We start from the raw sequence: 23708 nt of genomic DNA on the forward strand, positions 1-23708 counted from the left end.
CTAGGCCGGGACTACGTGTTACGCGGCGATTAATCCACCATAGAGTAAGATTTAACTGCAACACCGTAAAACAGTCGTTTACAGAGTGTATAAACTCCGAGTAGGAAACCGGATGGTTCATTAACGATGACAATGATTATTACGGCCGTAAGTTTCAATTTAACCGTGATGCAAATGCAAGTTCGCGGAAGCATAATAACAGAGAGAGAGAGAGCGAGAGAGAGAGAGAGAGAACCGAGAATGCTTAAATTGTGCTCTATGCACCGTTCGGCAACAGGTGGACAAAATTTAGATACCTTTTGCGACGCTGCAAGATACAAATTCCCCGGCAATAAGTAATCGCGGTGTTCCCTATAAATAGCCGTTGTTGCGATCGGACGTTGTTTCGGCAGATTTCGGGCGGCAGTATTTCCAGAAAAATTGTTTCCAACTGCAGCCATGGCACTGCAGTAGGTTAGCTAGCAACAGGTGCAGTTGATGTCTCGTTTCTCGTTCCAATAATTACCGTTCTATTTGCAATATTCTGTCGGCGAGTCAAAGCACGGTTAACTTGGAAAGCTATTTCTGTGGTATTATAATTAATAGAATTCCGTTATAATTGTTATGCGAATATTGTTTATTGTTACTTTGATCATTTTCGGACGAAGTTAGATTTCGCTTTGTTTCGTTGATTTTGAAACTGTCTTGAAAAACGTCCTGGAAAATTGCTCGGTTAGAAATGTCTCGCTCGTTTTAAATATTGTTTAAACGTGTTTAGAAGATCGAAACAGTAGATAAAAATATATCGCTGGATTTGGGAGGGTTTGTAGAATTATTCTCCGTAAAAATCATCGATTTAGCTTTCACGGTTTGTGCGGGAAAAATTCTCGAAGTTGAAAGTTCGAATTTCTGTTTCAAATATCTTGAGAACCAAGGAAAATGGAAAAATTCAACTTTCGTGTTCAGTGCAGCAAAATTGTAAACGTAGATTCTAGATTTCTAAATAAATTCTAAGAACTATAGGTCATTTCGTCGAATCCAAGAAAAAGTTTCATTGTCTGAAACTGCCCCTCCAGTGGAAATAAAATAAAGAAGTGTCACGGTTTAATAAAATAAACCATAATATATATCTAATAAATATATCTAATAAATATATCTAATAAATATATATAATAAATATATATAATAAATATATCTAATAAATATATCTAATAAACATATTTAATAAACAAGACTGCGGATTTTACGCACTCACGACAAAAAATTATGACAAAGTAGATCCCAGTTTGAAAACAGCAAACACATCTAGAAAATTAAAAAACATTATTATCCAATTCGCAACTCATTCAAATCATTAATAAAAGAAACAACCGTGTCTCGCAATTATTGCAGACAATTTTCATCGTGCCTAAAGATCCGCAGTCTAACAATAACATACAAGAATCGCCTGCGACATCGCGGACTGAAAATCTCTGTTGAAAAACGTCACCGATGGACCGCGGATTTTCTGCAATTTCCGAGAAAAATGAGCGGATCGAATAGCAACCGGCGCAAACGTTGAAAGAACGCGAGGATACCGTCGCATTCTGCCCAACTCGGTGAAATTAACAAGGAAAGGAACAAATGACTCTGCAACGTGCCCATCTTGCAATCAGCGCGGACGATCGTTCGACGCGGATTAAATCCGCAACAACGTGGCACAGCAGATCGGTCCGAGACGCAAAGGCCGCGAGCAGACGAGAGAGGCATTCCATGCAACCCGTCTCCGTCGAATAAACGAGTTAAAAAGCGGACGGCCCTCAAAGGAGTTCCGCGGCGCCTAAACTCGTTAAGGGCCGGGGGAGCAAAAGCGTCGCGGAAAAATTGTTCGGTCTGAAAATCGGATTTGCGGTTTTAGAGGGGGCCGCGAGATCAAAGTGCCGGAGATCTGCTTTTGTCGTATGCCAGCCACAAAATTTCCCGGCCGGACTTTTATCGAATTTCGCCGGGGACGTCGCCGGCCTTCCGTCGCGGAAGTTACCCTTATCCGCGGCGGAAAGAGGAAACCAGACTTCTTCGCGGCGCCCCGATTCCGAAGATCTGTCGCTGCACACACATACACACACACGCCCACGAGCACGCTCACGCACGTTCGACCGTGCTTCGCGCGCGAAGTACGTGTAATGGCGATACGATGTTTTAAGGGATATAGGGCAGCGATTTGTCGGATCCTACGCGACGAGGCTTAGCTCGCCGCTGATCTACAGGGTGTCCCGCGAAACTGGACCACGGATTTAACGTGGATTATTCAAGTCGGACACTGATTTTCTTCATTTCTCGTTGCACGAAAATTCTACGTTATTTAGGCGACACTTTCCTAACCGTGGAACAGCTTGACAAAACATTTCGTGACGTTGATGTTACGGTTTTTTTGTTAATTCTTTGCGTTACTTTTCTAATGTCATTCGTAGTTTTTGTTCGTTTGTTTCATTCTGGTCTGGGTTCAATGTATTTTGAACATATTGAAATTTGAGAATTTGTTTTTGTTTTCGCTAAAATTACAATTCGAAGGGTCAGTGGTCGCTGTTTTCTACGCGCGACGAGTATACTCGTCACTATGCAAAATACTGCCACTTCTTCTCCATGACGAGTATACTCGTCAAACAGAGTTAATCGAATTCTTAGAACGAGTAACGTGTGCAATTAGGTTAGAAAGTCAAGGAATTAACAATTGAACGGAATTAACAAATAACGCTTTTTGACAACGATATGATAAAGTATGCTCTAAGATCGTTTATAATTTTATTTACTAATTTTTGTACCATATTTTTTCTAATGTGCTCATCCCAGCCACGCTCGTTTCTCTGTAAACCTTAATGAATCATATGTTAACGTTTAAATTAATTGTTAGAAACTGAATGATCAAATAACAATACTTGCACCTTGGGTCTGAAGGAACTCCGTTCGAGTAATAAATGATCGGAAATATTCGCGAGGAAAGATTCTTATCGCGAGGTTCTCGTTATCGATAAAGATAATTTTTATATTATTTGCAAATACTTAAAATTGCTCGAAGGAAAAATTCTCATTTGCTCCCAAGATTCTTGCTGTTTATAGGGAACGTTCTAATTAGGAAAACACTCTTGCAAGAAATAATTGAATAAATATCTTAATTCGAGCGTAGATTGTAATAAAAATGGCGAAATGTTTGAATAAAGGCATTTTTAATAGCTCGGTGGGTTCAGAGCCTTGCATTTGTTAAATGGAACAAGGAAATACTAAGAATGATTGAATTAAAGCATAAGAATACAATAAAAATATATACAATTGAAGCACAAGAATTTAATTCGATCGGTTTGTCTAATTAATGAGAAGATCTCGTCGGCATCGTGACGGATTTCGTGCAACGCCCTGTACACATCGGCGGATTAACTCGAATATTTCATATTCCCGCGAAGTCCCGTCGTAAATGAAGAGCTTATTTCCGCAATGTTTCGAATCTTCCCACTCGCGGAATAAGAAATTACGTGTTACGAAGTTTATCGGCCGCTGTAGACATTTTATACGGTCGTACGGGATTTCTGGGTTACGATGATTAGACTGCGGAATTTCATGCAAACTCGGGGGCTTATAAGAGCATGTTGATGAAAACAGAAATTACTTGGCAGCTTACTAGCTTGACGATAAAGGCAGACCAAGCGATTGCGGTTAGCAATGAAGCGAAGTAGCGGTTTCTAAAGATTCGGTGTGGTTTTTCATTTTCATTTGTGTCTGCGCTTAGAAGAAGTCACGATAAGCGATACAAATCTTTTAGGTTATAATAATAATGTTATCGTGACGTCGAAGAAGACGAGAAGTGGTTAGAAATGAATTTATTATTATTTTTATTACCATAATAATATTATAATAATTTATTACTATTATTTTTATTATCATAATAATATTATAATAATTTATTACTATTATTTTTATTATCATAATAATATTATAATAATTTATTACTATTATTTTTATTATCATAATAATATTATAATAATTTATTATTGTTACTTTACTATAGCAATATTATAATAATTTATTACTACTTTCAATATTATTATTATCATTATATATCATTATTTTTATTTATTAGTAGTATTATCATCATTATTATATTTATTAATTAATAGGTGTAAGACCTAGGTGCTGAAAGAATCTTGCAGCTAAATACACAATGTCGCAAAATACTTAACGAGAGCACGTCTGAAACATGCAAAAAAACGTGCTAAAGTCGAACAATTCTTTGAAATCATTAACATCGGCAAAGATACGATTTAAAGAGTTAAATCGGCCACGGAGTGTACTATGAAATTCCTGTAAGAGGATCGGGAGGTGTTTAAAGCCTGCCGATGATATATTTCAAGCGAAGCTCGATAAAACAGCAGGGCACGAGACGTGCTAATAATTATACAACACGAAAGCCGCTTTGTTTCTCTTTTCGGCGTATCGATTCGTTCATTTTCCTTTCCACGTCGAAGAATGACGAAGGCTATATTCCCTGATAAGGGAACGGATTTACATAACGCCGACCTTCACGTTTCCAAGACACAAGTTCGTTTCTGCGTGAAGGAATTCGATTGTGATCGTCGCGTGCACTGTAATTTCCCACTTCGTTCCATAAATACCATTGTATTTCTCACTCGAACACATCCTGAAAAGATTTCAAGCCTGCAATTCAACACTTTCAACCATAGTGCAGCGTCGGGCTAACCCATTTTTCATCTCCTCAGAAAAACTGCTGGAGCGTTTAGTTTAATGCGTGCCTACCGGTTTACTAGCATGATCAATCGAACTCGATAATAAAGTGATTACCAGACTGCGGTATTTGTGCATCTAGGATTAAAAAATTACTAGATCTATTGCGAAATAAGAAAAACATTCGAACAATTCGAAAATATTATTGCAGTACCGTCAACTTGTTAAAATTATACTAAATTCTCCCCAATTTTCCTTCAGCTAGTGAACAAAAAAAAAAAAAAAAAAAAAAGTGGACAATTTGGGAAGAGAAGATATAATTATTTGAGATTATTAATTATCTGCTCAATTATCTGATTAATTATTTGATTATTAATTATCAACAATCATAAAAACGAACAAGATCCGAATTGTTCATTTGTGTTTACAAGTTGAAGAAGGGATTAATTATTAATTAATTAAAGGGAGAATTTACTATATTAAGAAAAAAATAGATGCAATTCCTGTATCTTGCAATTAACGAGAACAATCATTATTTTGCACAAAGACTCGCAGTCTAGTAATTAATAAAGTCTAATATCCTTCTCCTAACAACGTAACAATAACGTAATAATAATCTCTTGTAATAAGAATCGATTATTTTGTCATGGAATTCAGTCTGTTGCTTTACATTTTCTTCTATTAGAAGTAATTATTTTTCTAAACATTAAACACCGTTGCATAACAAGTATCCGATATCAATTTCTATTATTGTTAATCACAGTAAGAAGTCGTTCGAAGCCAGCATGAAAAAGGAAAGATAAATTGCAACGTATAGTCCTGACGCGACAAGAAGTCTCCTTCGTGTTTACGTTCCCCCTCTCAGCTAGCTGCCCCACTCTGCCGCAGCGATCGGTCGCTATTGGCCAAAAAACGGCGACGAAGATCGACGGCGATCAATAGCGACCGATAGCTGCGGCAGCGAGGCAATTAATAAGAGGGGGAACATGAACACGAAGGTGCCTTCTTGTCGAGCGAGGACTACGAGTTCGGGAATATAGTAAATTCTCCCTAATTTACGCTCAGATTGTACAGTAATGTCTCCCTAATCGACGCTCGGATTGTCCATAAAAATAGACAATTTTGGGAAGAGGAGATACGATTATATTCGAGTCTTGCAGTTCATTTTTATAGTTAGGAGTTGTTAACAATTATAAAAACGAGCTGCAAGCATCGAATAATCGTATCTCCTCTTTCCAAATTGTTTATTTTTATGGACAATCTGAGTGAGTGAGACTGACATTCTAAGACTGGCATAATCGTGCTTTGTAAAAAAAAAAACGGGATCCATTTCTCTCAATAGCGTACGAAATACAGTAAATTCTCTCTAATTGACGCTCAGATCGTCCATAAAAATAGACAATTTTGGGAAGAGAAGATACGATTATTCGAGTCTTGCAGTTCATTTTTATAGTTAGGAGTTGTTAACAATTATAAAAACGAGCTGTAAGCATCGAATAATCGTGTCTCCTCTTTCCAAATTGTTTATTTTTATGGACAATCTGAGCGTCAATTAGTGAGACTGATATTCTAAGAATGGTATAATCGTGCATTGTGAAAAAAAACGGGATTCATTTCTCTCAATAGCGTACGAAATACAGTAAATTCTCTCTAATTGACGCTCAGATTGTGCAGAAAAATGGATAATTTGGGAAGAGGAGGCACGATTATTCGATGCTTGCATCTCGTTTTTATAATTGTTGGAAATCAGCATCTATAAAAATGAGCAACGAGACTCGAATAATCGTACCTCCTCTTCCCAAATTTTCTGCGTAATCTGAGCGTCAATTAGAGAGACATTACTGTACATAAAAAGTGCACAGTTTAAGTAGAGGAGATACGATTATTCGAGCCTTGCTGCTCGTCTTTATAGTCACCGATTGTCAACAATTATAATCAATTTTTCTTCGCAATCTAAGCGCCAATTAGGGAGACTTGTTATCTTTTATCTTGTTATCTTGTGCTGGGAGAATTCTATGCTGAAGCAAAAAGACAATGCGATCGACAGCTTCGACGTTGTTCTTCGTGCAGATATATTCGATCGCCGTCAAAAAAAAAACGCGTACGAGGCAAAATGTTAATTATTCCGGCCTTAAAACCGAGAACGCGGGCGACACACACTGTCCGAAAAAAAGACGAAGGTGTCGCGGCCAGCCGTTCGACCGAATCATCCAATCAATCATATTCTATCAGCGGCGTGCATCGACAACTCGGTATCGGTTTAGCGCACGGTTAAAAATCGTCGACGATTACGTGGGGCTGGTTTGCATAAAACGCGATGCTCCGTTCCGCCGGCGACGTTCCGGAATAAATTTACAAATCGATACGATATTATGCAAACGCAAAGGAAAATAACAATCGTTTATCCGTCGAGAATGAACGATCGAACCGCGAAATATTGGGTCGGCCGGCAAAAACTGCTCCCGCGTTCCCGAAAGCGAATTAAAAACGTCGACCCCCCCCCTTGTTCGACGGAACGGTCCGCGGCTCGGTGATTTTTCTTCGCTCGTTTATTTATCGGCACAACACGAGATCGTTCCCCCGCGATCCCGTGTAAACCGAGTTCGCGCCGAATTGAAAATGAACGGGGATCTCGCGAAGCGAAACGACGCGAAGCGAAACAAAGCGAAGCGATTCGGCGGCGCGGTTATTTCAGACGGCGAACGCGACGTATTATAAATCCGTATTAGCATAATAAAATCTAGCCGCGGATAATGTACACATTACGAACTTCATTAATTCGTTATTGAAACGAATATATATTGGAAGCTGAATAAATGAATAGGTAAATTCATTTCGCTGTTTCCGCGAACAACGTTCCGCGGTGCTGAATAAATGAATACCAGACCAGTTTCGCCTGTTTACCGCGACGCGAAAACGATCGCGGAATGCATTCTTCGCTCGACGAACGTTACAATTCCGTCTGACGATTTATTTTCGAACGAGCGCGCGCGTCCGCGGACGATTTATGTTTCATAGAACATATTTTGTTTGTCGTATTTGTACGAATGCGAACGCTGTTCCCTTCGCGATAGAACGGATTAATGAAATAATGCTAATGCTAACCCTTTGCACTCGAAGCCATCTAACTGTAAATCAAAAATAATTTTTCTGGCTTATAGTAATTCCAGTTTATACGACGAAGCGCATTTTATGCATGTGAAAAATTGAGCTTTTTGGTGACTCGTACAACAGTTACACTTTGAACAATTTTTTAGATCTAAACTTTGTTGATCTAAAAACGATCTTGGAAGGTGATATCATAATATCGCATAATATATATATAATAATATTGCATAAGCTCAGAGTCACCACTCGAGTGCAAAGGGTTAATGTCAAAATTCGAAAATATCCCTTTTTTGCAGTTGCAATGAAATTAAGAAAGAAATTCTTAATATAATCGAAATTAATGCGAGAATTTACAAACTATTTCAATTCGTTTTTCATATTGTTTACTTTTTGATCATTCGTTCTGGCTATAATGCCGCAATTTTAAGTGGATCATGCGTGAATATCATGATAATTATTGTTTAACAATTCGAAGAAATTTGCACGGTTTCGAAACGTACGAACACGCGACGAAAAATTCGAGTTTCGCGCAGAGATTGTTTGAGGGCTCGTCATTTCCACTTCACGGGCTAATTGATTTTTCTCAGCAGTTTCTCGGGCTCGCGGAATTAATCGCGCGAATTACCGCGTATCCTAATCGCAAGCTCTAGGTCGATTCGTTTTTCATATTGTTTACTTTTTGATAATTTGTTCTGACTATAATGACGCAATTTTAGGTAGATCATGCGTAAATATCATGATAATCCTTGTTTAACAATTCGAAGAAATTTGCACGGTTTCGAAACTTACGAACACGCAACGAAAAATTCGAGTTTCGCGCAGAAATTGTTTGAGGGCTCGTCATTTTTCCACTTCACGGGCTAATTGATTGTTTTCAGCAGTTTCTCGGGCTCGCGGAATTAATCGCGCGAATTTACCGCGTGTCCTAATCGCAAGCTCTAGGTCGGATCGAAATTGTCTGCGCCGAAAGATCGTGAATTCCCATCAGAATTCTCTCTGTCGCTGTATTTTCCTTTCTCTCTATCTCTCTCTGTCTCTCTCTCTCTCTCTTTTTCTCTCTCTGTCTGTCTCGCTGCCTCTTCTGCATCTCTCGCTTTCTGCATCTAATCCGACCGCGAATATCCGAATCGTTGAACTACATATTGCTCATCTTTCTTTTCAGAATCGAGTTATGTAAATTCTGCAACATACATATCGGCGATTAGAACGTCACTGTTAAACTCGGTGTGAGTATACACCGGCTCGGTGTGAGTATCACGTTTTGTGAGTTCGTTCTGTCTCGTCCAGAGGATATGTGCGTGTGAGCTTTGCGCACGCCGGCTGAACGTGCTAAATAAAAAAAAGGCAAAGAAAAGAATGCAAAAAAGAAAAGAACGGAAAAATATATGTACGTACGATGCGAGAAGAGAGTCGCGTGCCAAGCCGAATTTCGCGCGGACGGTGTCAAGCAGAGGATATTTCTCGTTCCTGCGTGCGGGCCGTTCGCTTCTTTTTTCTGTTTTTGTTTTCGGTATTAATTCTTCTCTCTCTCTCTCTCTCTGTTTTTTTTCCGGCGAACGGTTACTCTCTCTCTCTCGAATGTTTTGTAATCTGTTTTGATCCGCGAACGAACGGAAATGCTCCGACAGCGCGTGCAACACATGTTCGTTCTGAAATTTGTTAGAGAGTAGCATTTTATCGAGATGTAAATTGATTCAGATGTTCGCCACGTTCGAAACGCTTTCGTTGTACCTCGCGCCGGCGAGATTGTTCGTCGTTTATTTCGAAATTCACAAGTAGACTGCAGCTTTTCGACGCGTATTCTCGCTCGTCCGCGTGTTTTCGATTCTTTCGCAATCGCGACGACGAATCGATAATCATCACGACGCCGCTCCGAGATTTTCCAATCGCGTTCGCTAATTCCGTTTCAAATTTTATATTATACGAACGATTGTTTTCTCGTCGAAATAAAATCTCGCCGATGAAAACCCTCGACAAAATTGCAGTCTATTTCCGAATCTCTGTATCCTCGTTTTTAATTTCGCTGGCAAATACTACAAAAAAAAAAACAAAACAAAACAAAAACGAAACATTGTAATATATCTTATAAGCAAGTTTCTGAACTTGATGTGTCTATAGAACTTTTTATACTTAATATTGTATGGTAGACCGCATCTTCGGAGATTGTTCGCGCGATTCTAATACGTTCAGTGTCGAGATTTGGCGCTAATTGATATCGCTCGGTTTAATCGCATCTTCCCGTTGAAAGTTCGAACGAGATTTTTGTAATTTGTTGTTGCAAACGTCGCGGTTATTTAACCTTTTAGGTACGGCTGAATTCTGCGCGAGGCTATTTTCCTGGACGGCAGAGTCTGATACTGTATATTCCGCCTCTGTATATTGTTGACACTGTTGTAAATCGATGCGAAGGCAAAATAAGTGTGAAGCAATGCATATGAAGACGATTATTTAACCCTTAAATGCATATTGTTGCCAATTGTCTACATTCCAGTTCCACTTAATTTTATTCAAAAACCTGATTATGTGCGTTTCCGAGCACACGTTGATAACAATAGACAATAGACCATGCGTGAAATAAAAGACTTGACATTACTTTTGGCGAGTAAGTTATATGTTTTTTGACATTTGAATGTGGTGGCTGATAACCTTCGATGTCTTACTTGGAGAGATATTTTATTTTTTCGAGTTTCCTATAAAGGAGCGATCTATCTAATTGAAAAAAAAAATTACTTCTCATCTGTTTTCAGGTAAGCTATGAATGATTGATGTTGCATTTGATTCCTATACTAATAGATAATATAAATACATGACCGTTTGTTTACGTCTACGATAATTTTAGTAATAAACGCATATTGTTGCCAAAAGTCTACATACAACTACTTTTCAAAATAAATACTCAATATTATTGCCTAGATCTTTTTATTTATCTTTTACGTAACCTATGACTACGTTCCTATAAAAAACGATTTTTAAAAATTCAAAACAAAAAATCATGCATTTAAGGGTTAATTCAAACGGTGAGCGAGCGAGCTACTGCAGTGAGCCACTATAATGACGCGTCGTGCCTAAAGGGTTAAACGAAAAAAAAAAGCGGGATCTCGCTTGCTTGGCGTAAATAATAATGGGCAATCTGCGACCGCTGAACGTATTAACAGCATTTGTATAACGGATAAATTGCCGGACCGGCGAGTTCGATACCGAGAAAGCCGAAAGCTGTATCTCCGACCGCATTTGTCTGCAACGACTGCCTTCATTTTGCTTCGCTGAAATTCGCTGGCGATCCTTTGTTCTCTGTGTTAATTATCAAGTACCGTCACTTGTAATTCGTTTCAACTTCTCAGAGAATTCGGCCGCTCGTCGCTCTGCTAACGCGCAGAGCTCCGACAATTCTGCGATGTGTAACGAAACTTTTGTACAACTATTGCGTACAGCTCTCAGACTACGTTATACATAGATAGAAAACGTACGTTTTATCGAGCATCGAGCTTCCAATGTGTATCGCTTGCCTAATTCCACGTACGGATCTCGGAATGCTGCCCTCGAATCGCTTTTTTTTTCGAGGGTAGAATTCGCCGTCGAATCTACGAAGATTTTCGACGGAACAGAATTTTTCATAAATGTTAACCGCTAGATCGCGAATCTTTATGCAAACTGGTGTTTCACAATATATAAATTTGACCAGATCGTTTATATAAAGATAAAAGCGCGGCACTCTATTAACCCTTTGCGCGCGGCTGCTGTTAAATTATCGCGCTGTCGAGATAAACGATTTTTGTAACGCTGAAATTTTATCGCTGCGCTTTTATACCGAATTCTATTTAAACGGAATACCATCGTTTTCAATGTTACGTCGTTTTGAATTTGATCTCTCTGATTTCAATTTGATCGACGGATAAATACGTTCGTTGTCGGCAGACGATCTCAGAATATTCCTCGACCGCAAAGGGTTAATTGTTCGCCGATGCTCCGCATAAGGATTCACTGTTCAACGACGTTTCTGTCTTACGTCCGCTACAACGAACTTCTCCGATAGGATAATAAAAATGCTCCCACGTTTCGCTCTGAAAAATGATGTGTAATTATAGGGAATTTGATCGGACGCTTTATGGAAGCGAATGTAGTATGTCCGGTGACGTGACTCCGACTCTTCGAGTCTACTTTGGAACACGAACGTAGGAGCCTACACTCGAGGGTTACCCTCGCGTGAATACGTAATATTAATGCCCAACAGCTGTCGCCTCTTCTCTCGAGAATGTGTAATAATTTATTCTGGACCATGCCCAGGACCAGCCCCAGACAGGCCGGTAAAGTAAATGACCTTCTCATCTGTCGTTTAAAAATTTGATTATATCGTACGCAGAGCATCGTGAATAAAAGACGATTAATATCGTCGCGTAAAAGTCAACGTTCTCACTTTCGAATCTCACTTTTCGGTTCTCGCAGTTCCTCGCGGTGATCTGGTCGAATGTGTTCGTTCCACGAGCACCGCGGGACAAAAATCCTGCGAAATCTGGATCAAAGATTTGATCGCGAGTTCGACGGTGCGAGATTATTAACCGTTTGAGTCCCAGGGATTATTCAGAAGAGATTTAGATATTCAGAAAATTATTCGAAGAATGATGAACAACGTGATAGCGCTTGTCCTAATTAATAGCGGCGCGATAGCGCTCGTCAAGATTGACAAACGAAACGAAAAGAAAGAAAAATGAAGAAAAGCAGTTATGCGATGTACAGTAATGTCTCCCTAATTGACGCTCAGATTGTCCGAAAAATGAAAGTGATCTTCAGCTTGTATAAACAAAAATAGTTATAGTATAAATATATTATAATATAGCTATATATAATATAGTTATAGTGTAAATATATTATAATATAGTTATAGTATAAATATATTATAATATAGCTATATATAATACAGTTATATATAATATAGTTATAGTATAAATATATTATAATATAGTTATACATAATTCAACAGCTATATATAATATAGTTATAGTATAAATATAGTCCGCAAAAATGGACAATTTGGAAAGAGGAGCCTTGCGAATTCGAGCCTTGCGACTCGTTTTTATAGTTGCCGATTGTCAACGATTACAAAAACATGGTGCAAAGCCGGAATAATCGTACCTGCTGTTCCCAAATTGTCCACTTTTCTGCACAATCTAAGCGTCAGTTAGGGAGACATTACTGTACGTGCGTCACTAAAGTTTGATCGCGACACAAGATCCGAACAGCGCGATCGCGCTGCTTGGGACTCGAACGGTTAAAATGGAAAATCGTTTGCAAACGGTGTCACATTTTCACCGAGGAATCCTGCAGAAAATAAGATTCTCATCGTGTTCGATTTTCCAATGAATCTTACCAGCCTACATTCTTTATTATACATCGTTTCGAAGCTCATTTACTTTGCTCGATCTGCTGAAAAAAAACAGAATTCCTCTAAACGTTCGACAAACTTCGATTCGACAAAGTTCGACTATCCATTTTCGCGGACGTATTTTTTAACCGCGGATTAACCCTAGGACGCTTAAGGTGTTAGAAGGTTAAAGGTTGAGGCTTGAGGAAGGGTGATTTTGTATCCATGCAAGAAAAAAGTGCTGTAAGTGTTGTTCTTTCTGTTCGAGGTACAGTTATTCGTGCGATACTGTCAAATAACCTATCGAGGCAAAAATAAAAAGGTGAAAGTTCGATAAAAGAACGTTGTCGGAACAAACATTACACGTCTAAAATTCTGTGGACATTTTCTGATCCTCCCTTCCCCCTTAAGCATGCTAGGGTTAATGCAATGTACTGTTTTATAAATAATGATTATAAATAGTAAGATTCGGATGAAACGAGACGACGCGGACGTTGTTCTAAGATCGTCGAAGAACGACGCGTGCCCAGATCCGGAGCACAAAGCGTTCCAGGAAATAATATGCCGATGCCAAGCTGTCCAGAAATTGTTGCTTACCGTCGAAATAGGTACAAGCCGGGACACGTGAATTGCCCGTTTCGCGGATCCGCCGGCGCGGTCTGTCCATATTATCCTCATCCCCGCTTGGATATGAATATCCGGGGGAACGCTTTAAATTCCGCCGATGGAACGTTTCCAACGGCGACGGTAGCGCGAAACGTTTCCTCGACGGCCGACAGCTGTCACGTTCGCGACACTGTATCACGTGAACGGGGCAAAAAAAAAGAAAAAAAAAAGAAAGAAGAGTTCGTGCAGTTTATCGAGTTGAAATCACGGCCCCGCAAAAAGATGAACGCCGGACGTCCAACGGGGCCTATCGTTTTTTGCCGGAACGATGTTGCATCGCGACACGCGACGACGACAATTAATTACTCGGTTGCTGGACGTCGATCCGCCGATCGGATGCCGCGTGCCGAAGGTTCGAAGGTTCTATCGCGAATTACGTGTTTCAGTTCCATTTTACAATTTTTCCGCAATATGGAATGACGTGTTTTTATAGGGAATGTCGGTCGAAGTAACCGGCCTCTCGATTTTGATTTTCACACGGTTGCGATTGCGAAGACTTTATCTTGAGAAACGATTCGGTAAATTCATCTGTTAACTTTGATTACACTGTGATTAAAACGGTATAAGAAGTCTAAATAAATTCGGCGTTGTCGTTCTTATGAAGCAGAACGCGTTAGTCACTTTTAGAGCTCGGGTTTAGTGTTAACCCGTTCGAAAATGGCGTGTTTGCATTCAGATTTTAAGTCGAACTTTGAGAAAATAATTATAATAACTTGTTTGTACATAGTTCCGCATTTCGAAATTAGCGAAATTTTATTTTATTTAGTAAGCTGTGTTTGACGAGCACACTCGCGATCATTGGTTAATAAATGAATAATAAATAAATTGGTTAATAACAATTGTATGCTTTGATATTCGTTATTAAATCGTGTGCTTTATGAAAGTGTTGCTTGTTTAAACGAAATGCGAAGAAAACCAAACGCGTGCAGTATAATCACAGTAGCTTGCACACTTCGAAGAGCTCGCACTTTCGAAGAGATTGCAACAGCTAATTGATTAAAAAGATGGGAATTTTCAATGGATAAAATCGCACGGACCCTCGAAATAGTTAAATTCGATTCTTGGCACCTCTCTTTACGTTCCAATTTAACAAGCTAAAAACAAGTAATTGCTAATAAGTAGATATTAATTGTGCACGAGAATGGGAATCTGCATCAGAATATCCAGTAAATCCGTAAGCTCGTCAAAGAGAGAATTCTGCCGCAACGTTTCGAACAAGAAAACGCAAGGTAGAGAAAACGTTGCGCGATCCGCTACGAAGCGCGGGATTAGCCGGCACGGCTCTTTTCAATTTCGCGAAGTGATTAAAACAAGGCTGGACTCCCGAATAGTTGAAAACCATCTAGGGATGCAGAGGACTCCGGTAAAACTCGGTAAAACGCGCGGAACAGAACGGCACCTTGAACTAAATTAACGTGTTCGAGCTTCGCGACTGATAAGACTGATCGGAACGCGCGAATCACAGCTTCCCTAAAATGTTTATTAAAAGCTCGCCCGAACCGACCAAAGAACGATAATCCTCGAAATAAACGTAATCGATGATCGTCGCTTAATTCGCACGGAAATATTCGAGGAATACTCGATACAGCTGCACGGACTTTTTCAGTTTACGGTTACGTCATGGTTCGCAATGGGCCGAATGGCAGTGATCGTAGAGAAATACAGGGTGTCCCAAAAGTAGTCGCTCGCAATCGAGAAATGAGAGGTTTCTGGGGTTTCAATAGTTGCAGTGCGAAGGTAACCCTTTCGAGATCCATATCCTTAAATGGCATTTACACAGGGCGGCCCATAATTATGTTAATAACGGGAGCGAGATGATTCCTGAGGTCATTTGAAGTAACTTTTTCCTTTACAAAAATTTTCTCCGAGGCATCGTTAACGAGTTATTAACGAAAAACACTGACCAATGAGAGGCTAGCTCCTCCGCTGGCGCGAGGCGGCCGTGCCAATCAGCGGTAACTGGGCTTCGTGCGCTCGTTGGCTCGGACGCCTCGCGTCAGCCGAGCTCGCTTCTCATTGGTCACCGTTTTTCGCTAATAACTCGCAAACGAAGCCGCGGATCGCATTTTCGCTGAGGAAAAAGTTACTTGGAATGACCTCAGGAATCTCTCATTTTCCGATTGCGGGTGACTTTTGGGATACCCTGTATATCGAAACAACGTAAACGACGTTCGAACGCGCATCGAATTTTCATCGAGTTTAATGATTAAGAGGATGTGTTTCTGTATTCCATTTAAAGAAAGCGATGGGGCGATTCGAGCGTGTAACCATCGTCCACCGATTCAAAGTCTTTCGAAGTACTGATGGAGTTTCTTTTTCAGCTACTTCCATCGACATTGCCAAAATCATGAGACTTGCGACCGTGCATTATTGGTAAGCCATCGGTATGACGTTGTGAAAGTTGTGATCCGTTCAAGCAATACGTATGGAGTGATATTGTGCACCGAAATTGCTGTCTATTGTTCGCTTCTCTGAATGTGCGCTGCACCGATATACGAAAAGCAAACTTTGATGCCGGATTATTTGTGTCCGATCGTATAAGATAAGTTCTACAGAAACCGCTGCATACAATCAGTATCAAAATTCTATTAAATACACAATTTAGAAGTTTATGCCGTTCGAACGATTCATATTTAACGATAGGTTTACGGGAACCGACTAATTTCGTTGATTTACGATTATTAATATATTCACATATAATAAATAATAAGTAATAAATAATTCACATATAAATAATTCACAATTTATTTGTTCAATTTGCGTGTTACTTGCGACGACTATTACAATAACACTTGTTAAAAATCCGAACGAACGTCTCATCGCTATTATTTATGAAATAATATCAAACCGTTGCTGTTAGTGCTCCGTAAATCTAGCCAATTAACTTGAAAATATAATAAAATAAAATAATCACTGTTACGAAAAATTCTGTGCAGCTGTTTCTGCGAAGTCTCGCACCCAATGAACATCACGATCGATGTACTCTGTGTTAAATATAATCATCGACGCACACGTGCTAAATGTTTCACATTACCGGAAACACTGGATGTTTGTAAACGCTGAGAAATTCAAACGCCAATCCGAACACTAGATTGTTACTCGTACTTTCCATAGTGAACTCAACCTCTTCTAGGCTTTTCGCATGAGAAAGAAAACGATTGTTCATTCACACGGGGCCAAAAGAAAAAAAAAAGAAGAAGAAATACTAGAGAATCGTACTATCTTTTATACTGCCTATCGTCTATTTCTACGCTGACGTTTAATTTTCGAGCATTTATCTGTACAAACGAAAGTATACACGGAACGTTACCGTTTCCACTTTTGTACAATCCGAACGGCGCCGTTGACCCTCGGATGCCGGAGCCTGGCTGTATTCTGACCCGGGGAAAAATCCCGACGCCAGTATTCCTATCAACCGATTTCGATTACGTCGACGCGCGTTTAAGAATTTTCGACGTGTTCTCGCATTGTTCCGAATTCTCGCTGTACTACATTCCACGCAATCACTTCCGTTGCAAATGCACTAAATCCGTAAGCTGATAATAATACAGGGTGTCCCAAAATTATTGTACCAGCGGGAAATAAGGGGTTCCTGAGGTTATTCGAAGTAACTTTTTCCTTTACGAAAATTTTCTCCGAGGCATCGTTAACGAGTTATTAACGAAAAACGCTGACCAATGAGCGGTGAGCTCGGCTAGCGCGACGCGGCGGAGCCAACGAGCGGTCGAAGCCCAGTCGCGCTCATTGGCTCGGCCGCCTCGCGCTAGCTGAGCTCGCCGCTCATTGGTCAGCGTTTTTCGTTAATAACTCGTTAACGATGCCTCGGAGAAAATTTTCGTAAAGGAAAAAGTTACTGCAAATGACCTCAGGAACCCCTCATTTCACGCTTGCACAATAATTTCGGGATGCCCTGTATAAACCGTGCTGTGAAACACCGGCAACGAGTGTCGCGACGGTGAAGAATTCACTGATTTCATTCAGGATTGAACTTTGGGTTTCGTGCGTTTCTGGCGAAAAAAGAGTAGACGTAACACCAGACGGTAAAAACATTGGCAGAACTCAAGGGTGTCAATTTGCAAAAAAAAAAGAAAAAATCTCGACAGATGAAACAAATTTTTATCCTTTCCTGTTGTAATCGCTGCGCGAACATCGGCAGCCGAGAGTTCACCCTTTTTCGTACTTCGACTCGTAATGGAGATTTCTGGTAATAATTCCGGAACCGGAGGATCGGTCACATGTTAACATTTTATTTATCGAAAGTCTATTAAAATCGAACAGCCTAACGCGTTTCGCGCAACGAAAAGCATTTCGCTTCGTTGCTGATTCAAATTGAAATGTCGAGTTGCGCCGACATAGTCGCAACGCTCTTTTTTTGCTCGTGTCCGAATGAAATTACGATATAAAATACGAATAAAATTACGAACAGATCGGCGCAACGATTAATTGCCAAAAATGAACGAATCATTTCTGTCAGCCGCGAATTAGCGACGCGTCGATAGACCTTTCAGTGACCGACCCGCGTCGTAGTCGTTGTTCGCGAAAAAAGAAACGGTACCAGAATCTTCGTCTACGTTTCGCGTCGGATCGACGGAAAAGACGAATTGCGTAAAATAGAATCGACGATGATCCGAATGAGCCAAAAAAAAAAACTGCGAAAGCGTCCGGCATTCGAGGGCCAATCACATGTATTATAGCAACGCGCAATCGAGGAGTCTCCACGAGAACCCCGTAAGCCCGCCAATCGATGTCAAGTTGCACGCCCACGCCACGGCACGGCCAAAAAAAAACAAAAACAAAAAACAAAACAAAACAAAGAGAAAGAACAAAAAACAACCGAACCGCATACCGGTGCACGTGCCGCGCTGCGCTGTGTTCTCGCTGTGCTTTTGCATTCGTCCACGTGATCGTATCGAAAGCAACGAAAACCAAAAAAAAACAAAACAAAAAACATAAAAAAGCAAAGCAAAGCAAAAACAACACGCCAAGAATGATCGATTATCGAGATCGACTCAGCTCGGCGGAAATCTTTCCGTTCTTTTTCTCTCGACAGATCGACGTTCCGCCACGCCGTAACCGGAAACCGTCGTCGGCCGCGGCATCGCAGCAACGAAATCCAACCGAATTTCATTATCGCGCCGGCACGGAAGCCCGGACGACGCACAGATGAACCGAGGGATTATATCGTCCCGCGATTTCACGAGAGCCTGCCAGCCGAGACACGTGGGGGCCGGTTCCCCGGGAATATTCGTGCTTCGTTATACGTTTCCGGCCATGTTGGAGATGCGATTTCTTGGCGGCCACGTTCCTGCGGCGTCTCGATCTCCGCACACGGCGGCCGGGGGACGGAGAATGTCGATGAATACCATGCATGTATACTCCAACGACTATGTGTAAATTACAGTATACTATTGAATACGAATAAACGAATTGTACAAATACAAAAAAAAAAGACAAGCCCGATATCATGTCGTTCGCTCGACTCGTTCCTCTCCGTGTCAACCCTTTCACCGCACACACACACAGTAATGTCTCTCTAATCGACGCTCGGATACGAAAAGATACGATTATTCGAGTCTAAACACGATTGTTCGAGCCTGGCGGCTCGTTTTTTTTATAGTTACTGACGATCGATAACTATAAAAAAGGAGACGCAATACAGTAAATTCTAAAAATATTCTGAACATCTTGAAATTTCAGGATATGTTTTTGTTTGTGCTAAAATTACAATTTAAACAGCTACTTTAAATTTAATAAATCATTATTTTCATAAATAATTCAATTTAAACCGCTACTTTTTACGCGTCGACGAGTATACTCGTCGCGACACAAAATGTGTACGGTAATGTCTCCATAATTGACGCTCCGATTGTGCCGAAAAATGAACAATTCGGGAAGAGGAGATACGATTATTCGAGCCTCGCGCCTCGTTTTTATAGTTGTTGAGAATCGGTAACTATAAAGGCAAGGCGCAACAATCAAATTAATCGTATCTCCTCTTCCAAAATTGTCCATTTTTCTCCACAATCTGAGCGTCGGTTAGGGAGACATTACTGTACAGTAATGTCTCTCTAATCGACGCCCGGATTAACCACAACAACGGACAATTTGGGAAGAGGAGATACGATTATTCGAGCCTTGCGGCTCGTTTTTTATAGTTGAGCCGTTTATTTTGAAAGTGGCCTAAGTTAAATTTTTCAAAAACACCGAGCTAGCTATTTTAATATTCACATTTCTACGTTATGCATATAATATCATGTCATCAAAGCTGAAAGAACGCAGTGACCCTTAGGAACACGAAAACATTATACCACCATGTTATCAATTAGCAATATTTTTAAATTTATTAAAACGTAGAAACTTTGAATATCTGGATTTTCGAATAAATGGACTTAGGCCACTTTCAAAATAAACGGCTCAGTTATTGACAATCGGTAGCTATAAAAAACGAGCCGCAATACAGTAAATTCTCCCTAATTGACGCTCCGACTGTGCCGAAAAATGAACAATTCGGGAAGAGGAGATACGATTATTCGAGTCTCGCGCCTCGTTTTTATAGTTGTTGAGAATCGGTAATTATAAAGGCAAGGCGCAACACTCAAATTAATCGTATCTCCTCTTCCCAAATTGTCCATTTTTCTCCACAATCTGAGCGTCGGTTAGGGAGACATTACTGTACAGTAATGTCTCTCTAATCGACGCCCGGATTAACCACAACAACGGACAATTTGGGAAGAGGAGATACGATTATTCGAGCCTTGCGGCTCGTTTTTTATAGTTGAGCCGTTTATTTTGAAAGTGGCCTAAGTTAAATTTTTCAAAAACACCGAGCTAGCTATTTTAATATTCACATTTCTACGTTATGCATATAATACCATGTCATCAAAGCTGAAAGAACGCAGTGACCCTTAGGAACACGAAAACATTATACCACCATGTTATCAATTAGCAATATTTTTAAATTTATTAAAACGTAGAAACCTTAAATATCTGGATTTTCGAATAAATGGACTTAGGCCACTTTCAAAATAAACGGCTCAGTTATTGACAATCGGTAGCTATAAAAAACGAGCCGCAATACAGTAAATTCTCCCTAATTGACGCTCCGACTGTGCCGAAAAATGAACAATTCGAGAAGAGGAGATACGATTATTCGAGCCTCGCGCCTCGTTTTTATAGTTGTTGAGAATCGGTAATTATAAAGGCAAGGCGCAACACTCAAATTAATCGTATCTCCTCTTCCCAAATTGTCCATTTTTCTCCACAATCTGAGCGCCAGTTAGTACAGTAATGTCTCTCTAATTGACGCTCGGATTGTCCACGAGAGTGGACAATTTCGGAAGAGAGGATACGATTATTCGATCCTTGCGGTTCAGTTTCATTGTTACGAATTGTCAACGACTATAAAAAAACGAGCATAGGCTCGCATAATTCGTGTCTCATCTTCCCAAATTGTCCATTTTTCTGCACAATCTGAGCGTCAGTTAGGGAGACATTACTGTACTTCTCTTTTCTTCGAAAGTTAATCCTGTCGTCCAGCCCGGTCGACGAAGTCCACGCGTGAAATAACCGCGAAATAACCAAAATATTTCACCGCGAAACAACCAAACCGATAGGAAAGGTTTCGTGGACGTCGAATCGACGCGTCGATTTCACATCCAAGCATATATTTGCGTCGTGCTTTTTTCCCGATTAAATCAATGTTCACCCGGAGCCTGTTGTTTAGACGACAGATAACGATTCTCGTACCGATTGTCTAGTTTCCATAGTTCGGCGGCGATATTAACCCTTAGCGCTCCGTTGGCTCCGTTATGGAGACATCCGTCATTTGTTCCGTAAATCCGAGGGCTCTGCTGCGGAGCCCAAAGTTTTTAGCATGATTACACCGAAGATGCTATGTTTTCGTCGACGTTGGCAATTGTTATTTGTAGCGAAAACGTGGTTAGCGTGTGCACCGTTACGACTAAAACAATTTTTGCCCATTTTTATACTTGGCAACATAAAATGAATAAAATCAAACGCTTTCGCAAGGACGCGTAATCTTTTCCGCTCGAAATAAGACTTCCTTTATCTCGGGCGCTTTGCTCCAAAAATGTGCCGGAGTTGCTGGTAGTGATATTTTTCAGAGAAACGCTGTCCAACTTTATTTTAGAACGTCCGAAAAATATTTACTGATTTTTAATTTAATTAAATTATCAATCGAGCCGATTCCAGCGAAGATTAACAATACAAAAATTCCGGCAAACTCGCGCAAAAGATATTTTTGTTTCGATAATTCCGTATCCGAACAGAATTCAACGGACGATTCGCGATGCTAATTTTATAATAAATCGCATCGAAGAACACGAGGGATGTATTTATTTAAGAATCGTGAAGAATATCATTAATAGTAAATTTACCCATTTCGAGGAGGATGCATTTGCTGCTTGGAAATTTCGGTCACGATTCACGATGTCGGTGCACCGACCTCGCACAATGTTAAGTAGATACCATTACGATTAAAACAAATTTTGCCCATTTTTATATTTAGCAACATAAAATGAATAAAATCAAACGCTTTCGCAAGGACGTGTAATCTTTTCCGCTCGAAATAAGACTTCCTTTATCTCGGGCGCTTTGCTCAAAAAATGTGCCGAAGTTGCTGATAGGTAGTACTCGAGAAACGCGCGGAGCGCTAAGGGTTCATTTTGTTAGTCGAAGTTGTCCAGATTTTGGGATTTTGAGAAATACAGTGACGTGTTCGAATTTGTTGGAGAATACGGACGAACTGATAACCGGGAGTCTGCAAGATCGCATGTAAATGTTACAACGATTCGGCGAGGATCGCAGCAACAAGGAGCTTCAACTTAGAAATCCCGTTTTATTTGCATCGTCAGAGGAGCGAATACGAAGAGTCCCTTCTCTACCATTAAACTTGCAAAATTAATTAACCATTAAACTGTCAAACGAGCAAAAGCTTTTGTTCTCTTGGGTTCGCGAGGGGCACGTTTTATCGGGAAGATACGAATATTATAATACAGGGTTCCCCGGAAAGAATCATCCGATTTCAAAAATCTATATTTTAAAAAATTACACACAGAAAATTATAATTCAAACACGAATATAACGGGAGAATGTGTGAGTTCTTGTTTACAAGCGTTCAATATGACTTCCTTTCGTCACACGTATGATATCATTGCGATATGAAAGTTCTTGCCAAACACGGTGTAACGTATCTCTGGTAATTGTTTGTACAGCATCGCAAATGCGTTTTTTCAGTTCATTTACACTTGTAGGTGAAGGTGGTACAAAGACAAGATCCTTCACAAATCCCCAAAGGAAGAAGTCGCATGGGGTTAGGTCGGGTGATCTCTGCGGCCAACTGTGTAGAACCATATTATCGGATGAACTGCGACCAATCCAACGGTTTGGTAGTTCCGTGTTAAGAAAATTCCGAACCTCCAAGTGCCAATGGGGTAAAAAGTAAAACTCGCACATTTTCCCGTTATATTCGTGTTTGAATTATAATTTTCTGTGTGTGTAATTTTTTTAAATATAAATTTTTGAAATCGGATGATTCTTTCCGGGGAACCCTGTATTATGAAAAAATTGGGACATCGCGCCGCAGCACGATATCGCACGAACCGGCGCTACGCTAAATGTTTGAGATCGAAGGAAACGTTGCTGTCGCGGGAAAAGACCGCGCACACGGTCCAAGCACATTTTCCCGCCGCATTTTCGACGTTCCATATTTTCAATTTTTAAAGCTGACCTTGCGGACGTCTGTAATCCAACAGACAGCAGCAGCCATTCCATTCGATTCCACAAGCAGAATATCGGATAAGCACAGGCAGATATATCGATCCTCTGAAGAGAGCGAGAGAGCTTTCCCCTCTCTGACGGTGCC

At 40.3% G+C, this 23708-nt stretch overlaps 1 protein-coding gene across 3 annotated transcripts in view; it reads left to right on the forward strand.

The window, feature by feature from the left end:
- The window catches only part of Teh1 (tipE homolog 1 phospholipid transfer protein), a 146384-nt gene that overhangs the window by 91782 nt on the left and 30894 nt on the right, over positions 1–23708 (forward strand). Inside the window, exons 3-5 of one of the 3 annotated variants that reach the window (XM_076523907.1) lie at positions 8963–9026; positions 16147–16198; positions 18876–18964. The exons of 1 other annotated variant lie outside the window; for it this stretch is intronic. In XM_076523907.1, the coding sequence (XP_076380022.1) occupies positions 8963–9005 (43 nt within the window). In that variant the 3' untranslated portion in view covers positions 9006–9026; positions 16147–16198; positions 18876–18964. Of the gene's footprint in view, positions 1–8962; positions 9027–16146; positions 16199–18875; positions 19288–23708 lie in introns of those variants that run through there. One more of the 3 variants, XM_076523906.1, reaches the window with a different exon arrangement.

This window comes from Megalopta genalis, chromosome 7, assembly GCF_051020955.1.
Source record: "Megalopta genalis isolate 19385.01 chromosome 7, iyMegGena1_principal, whole genome shotgun sequence".
Taxonomy (NCBI): Eukaryota; Metazoa; Arthropoda; class Insecta; order Hymenoptera; family Halictidae; genus Megalopta; species Megalopta genalis.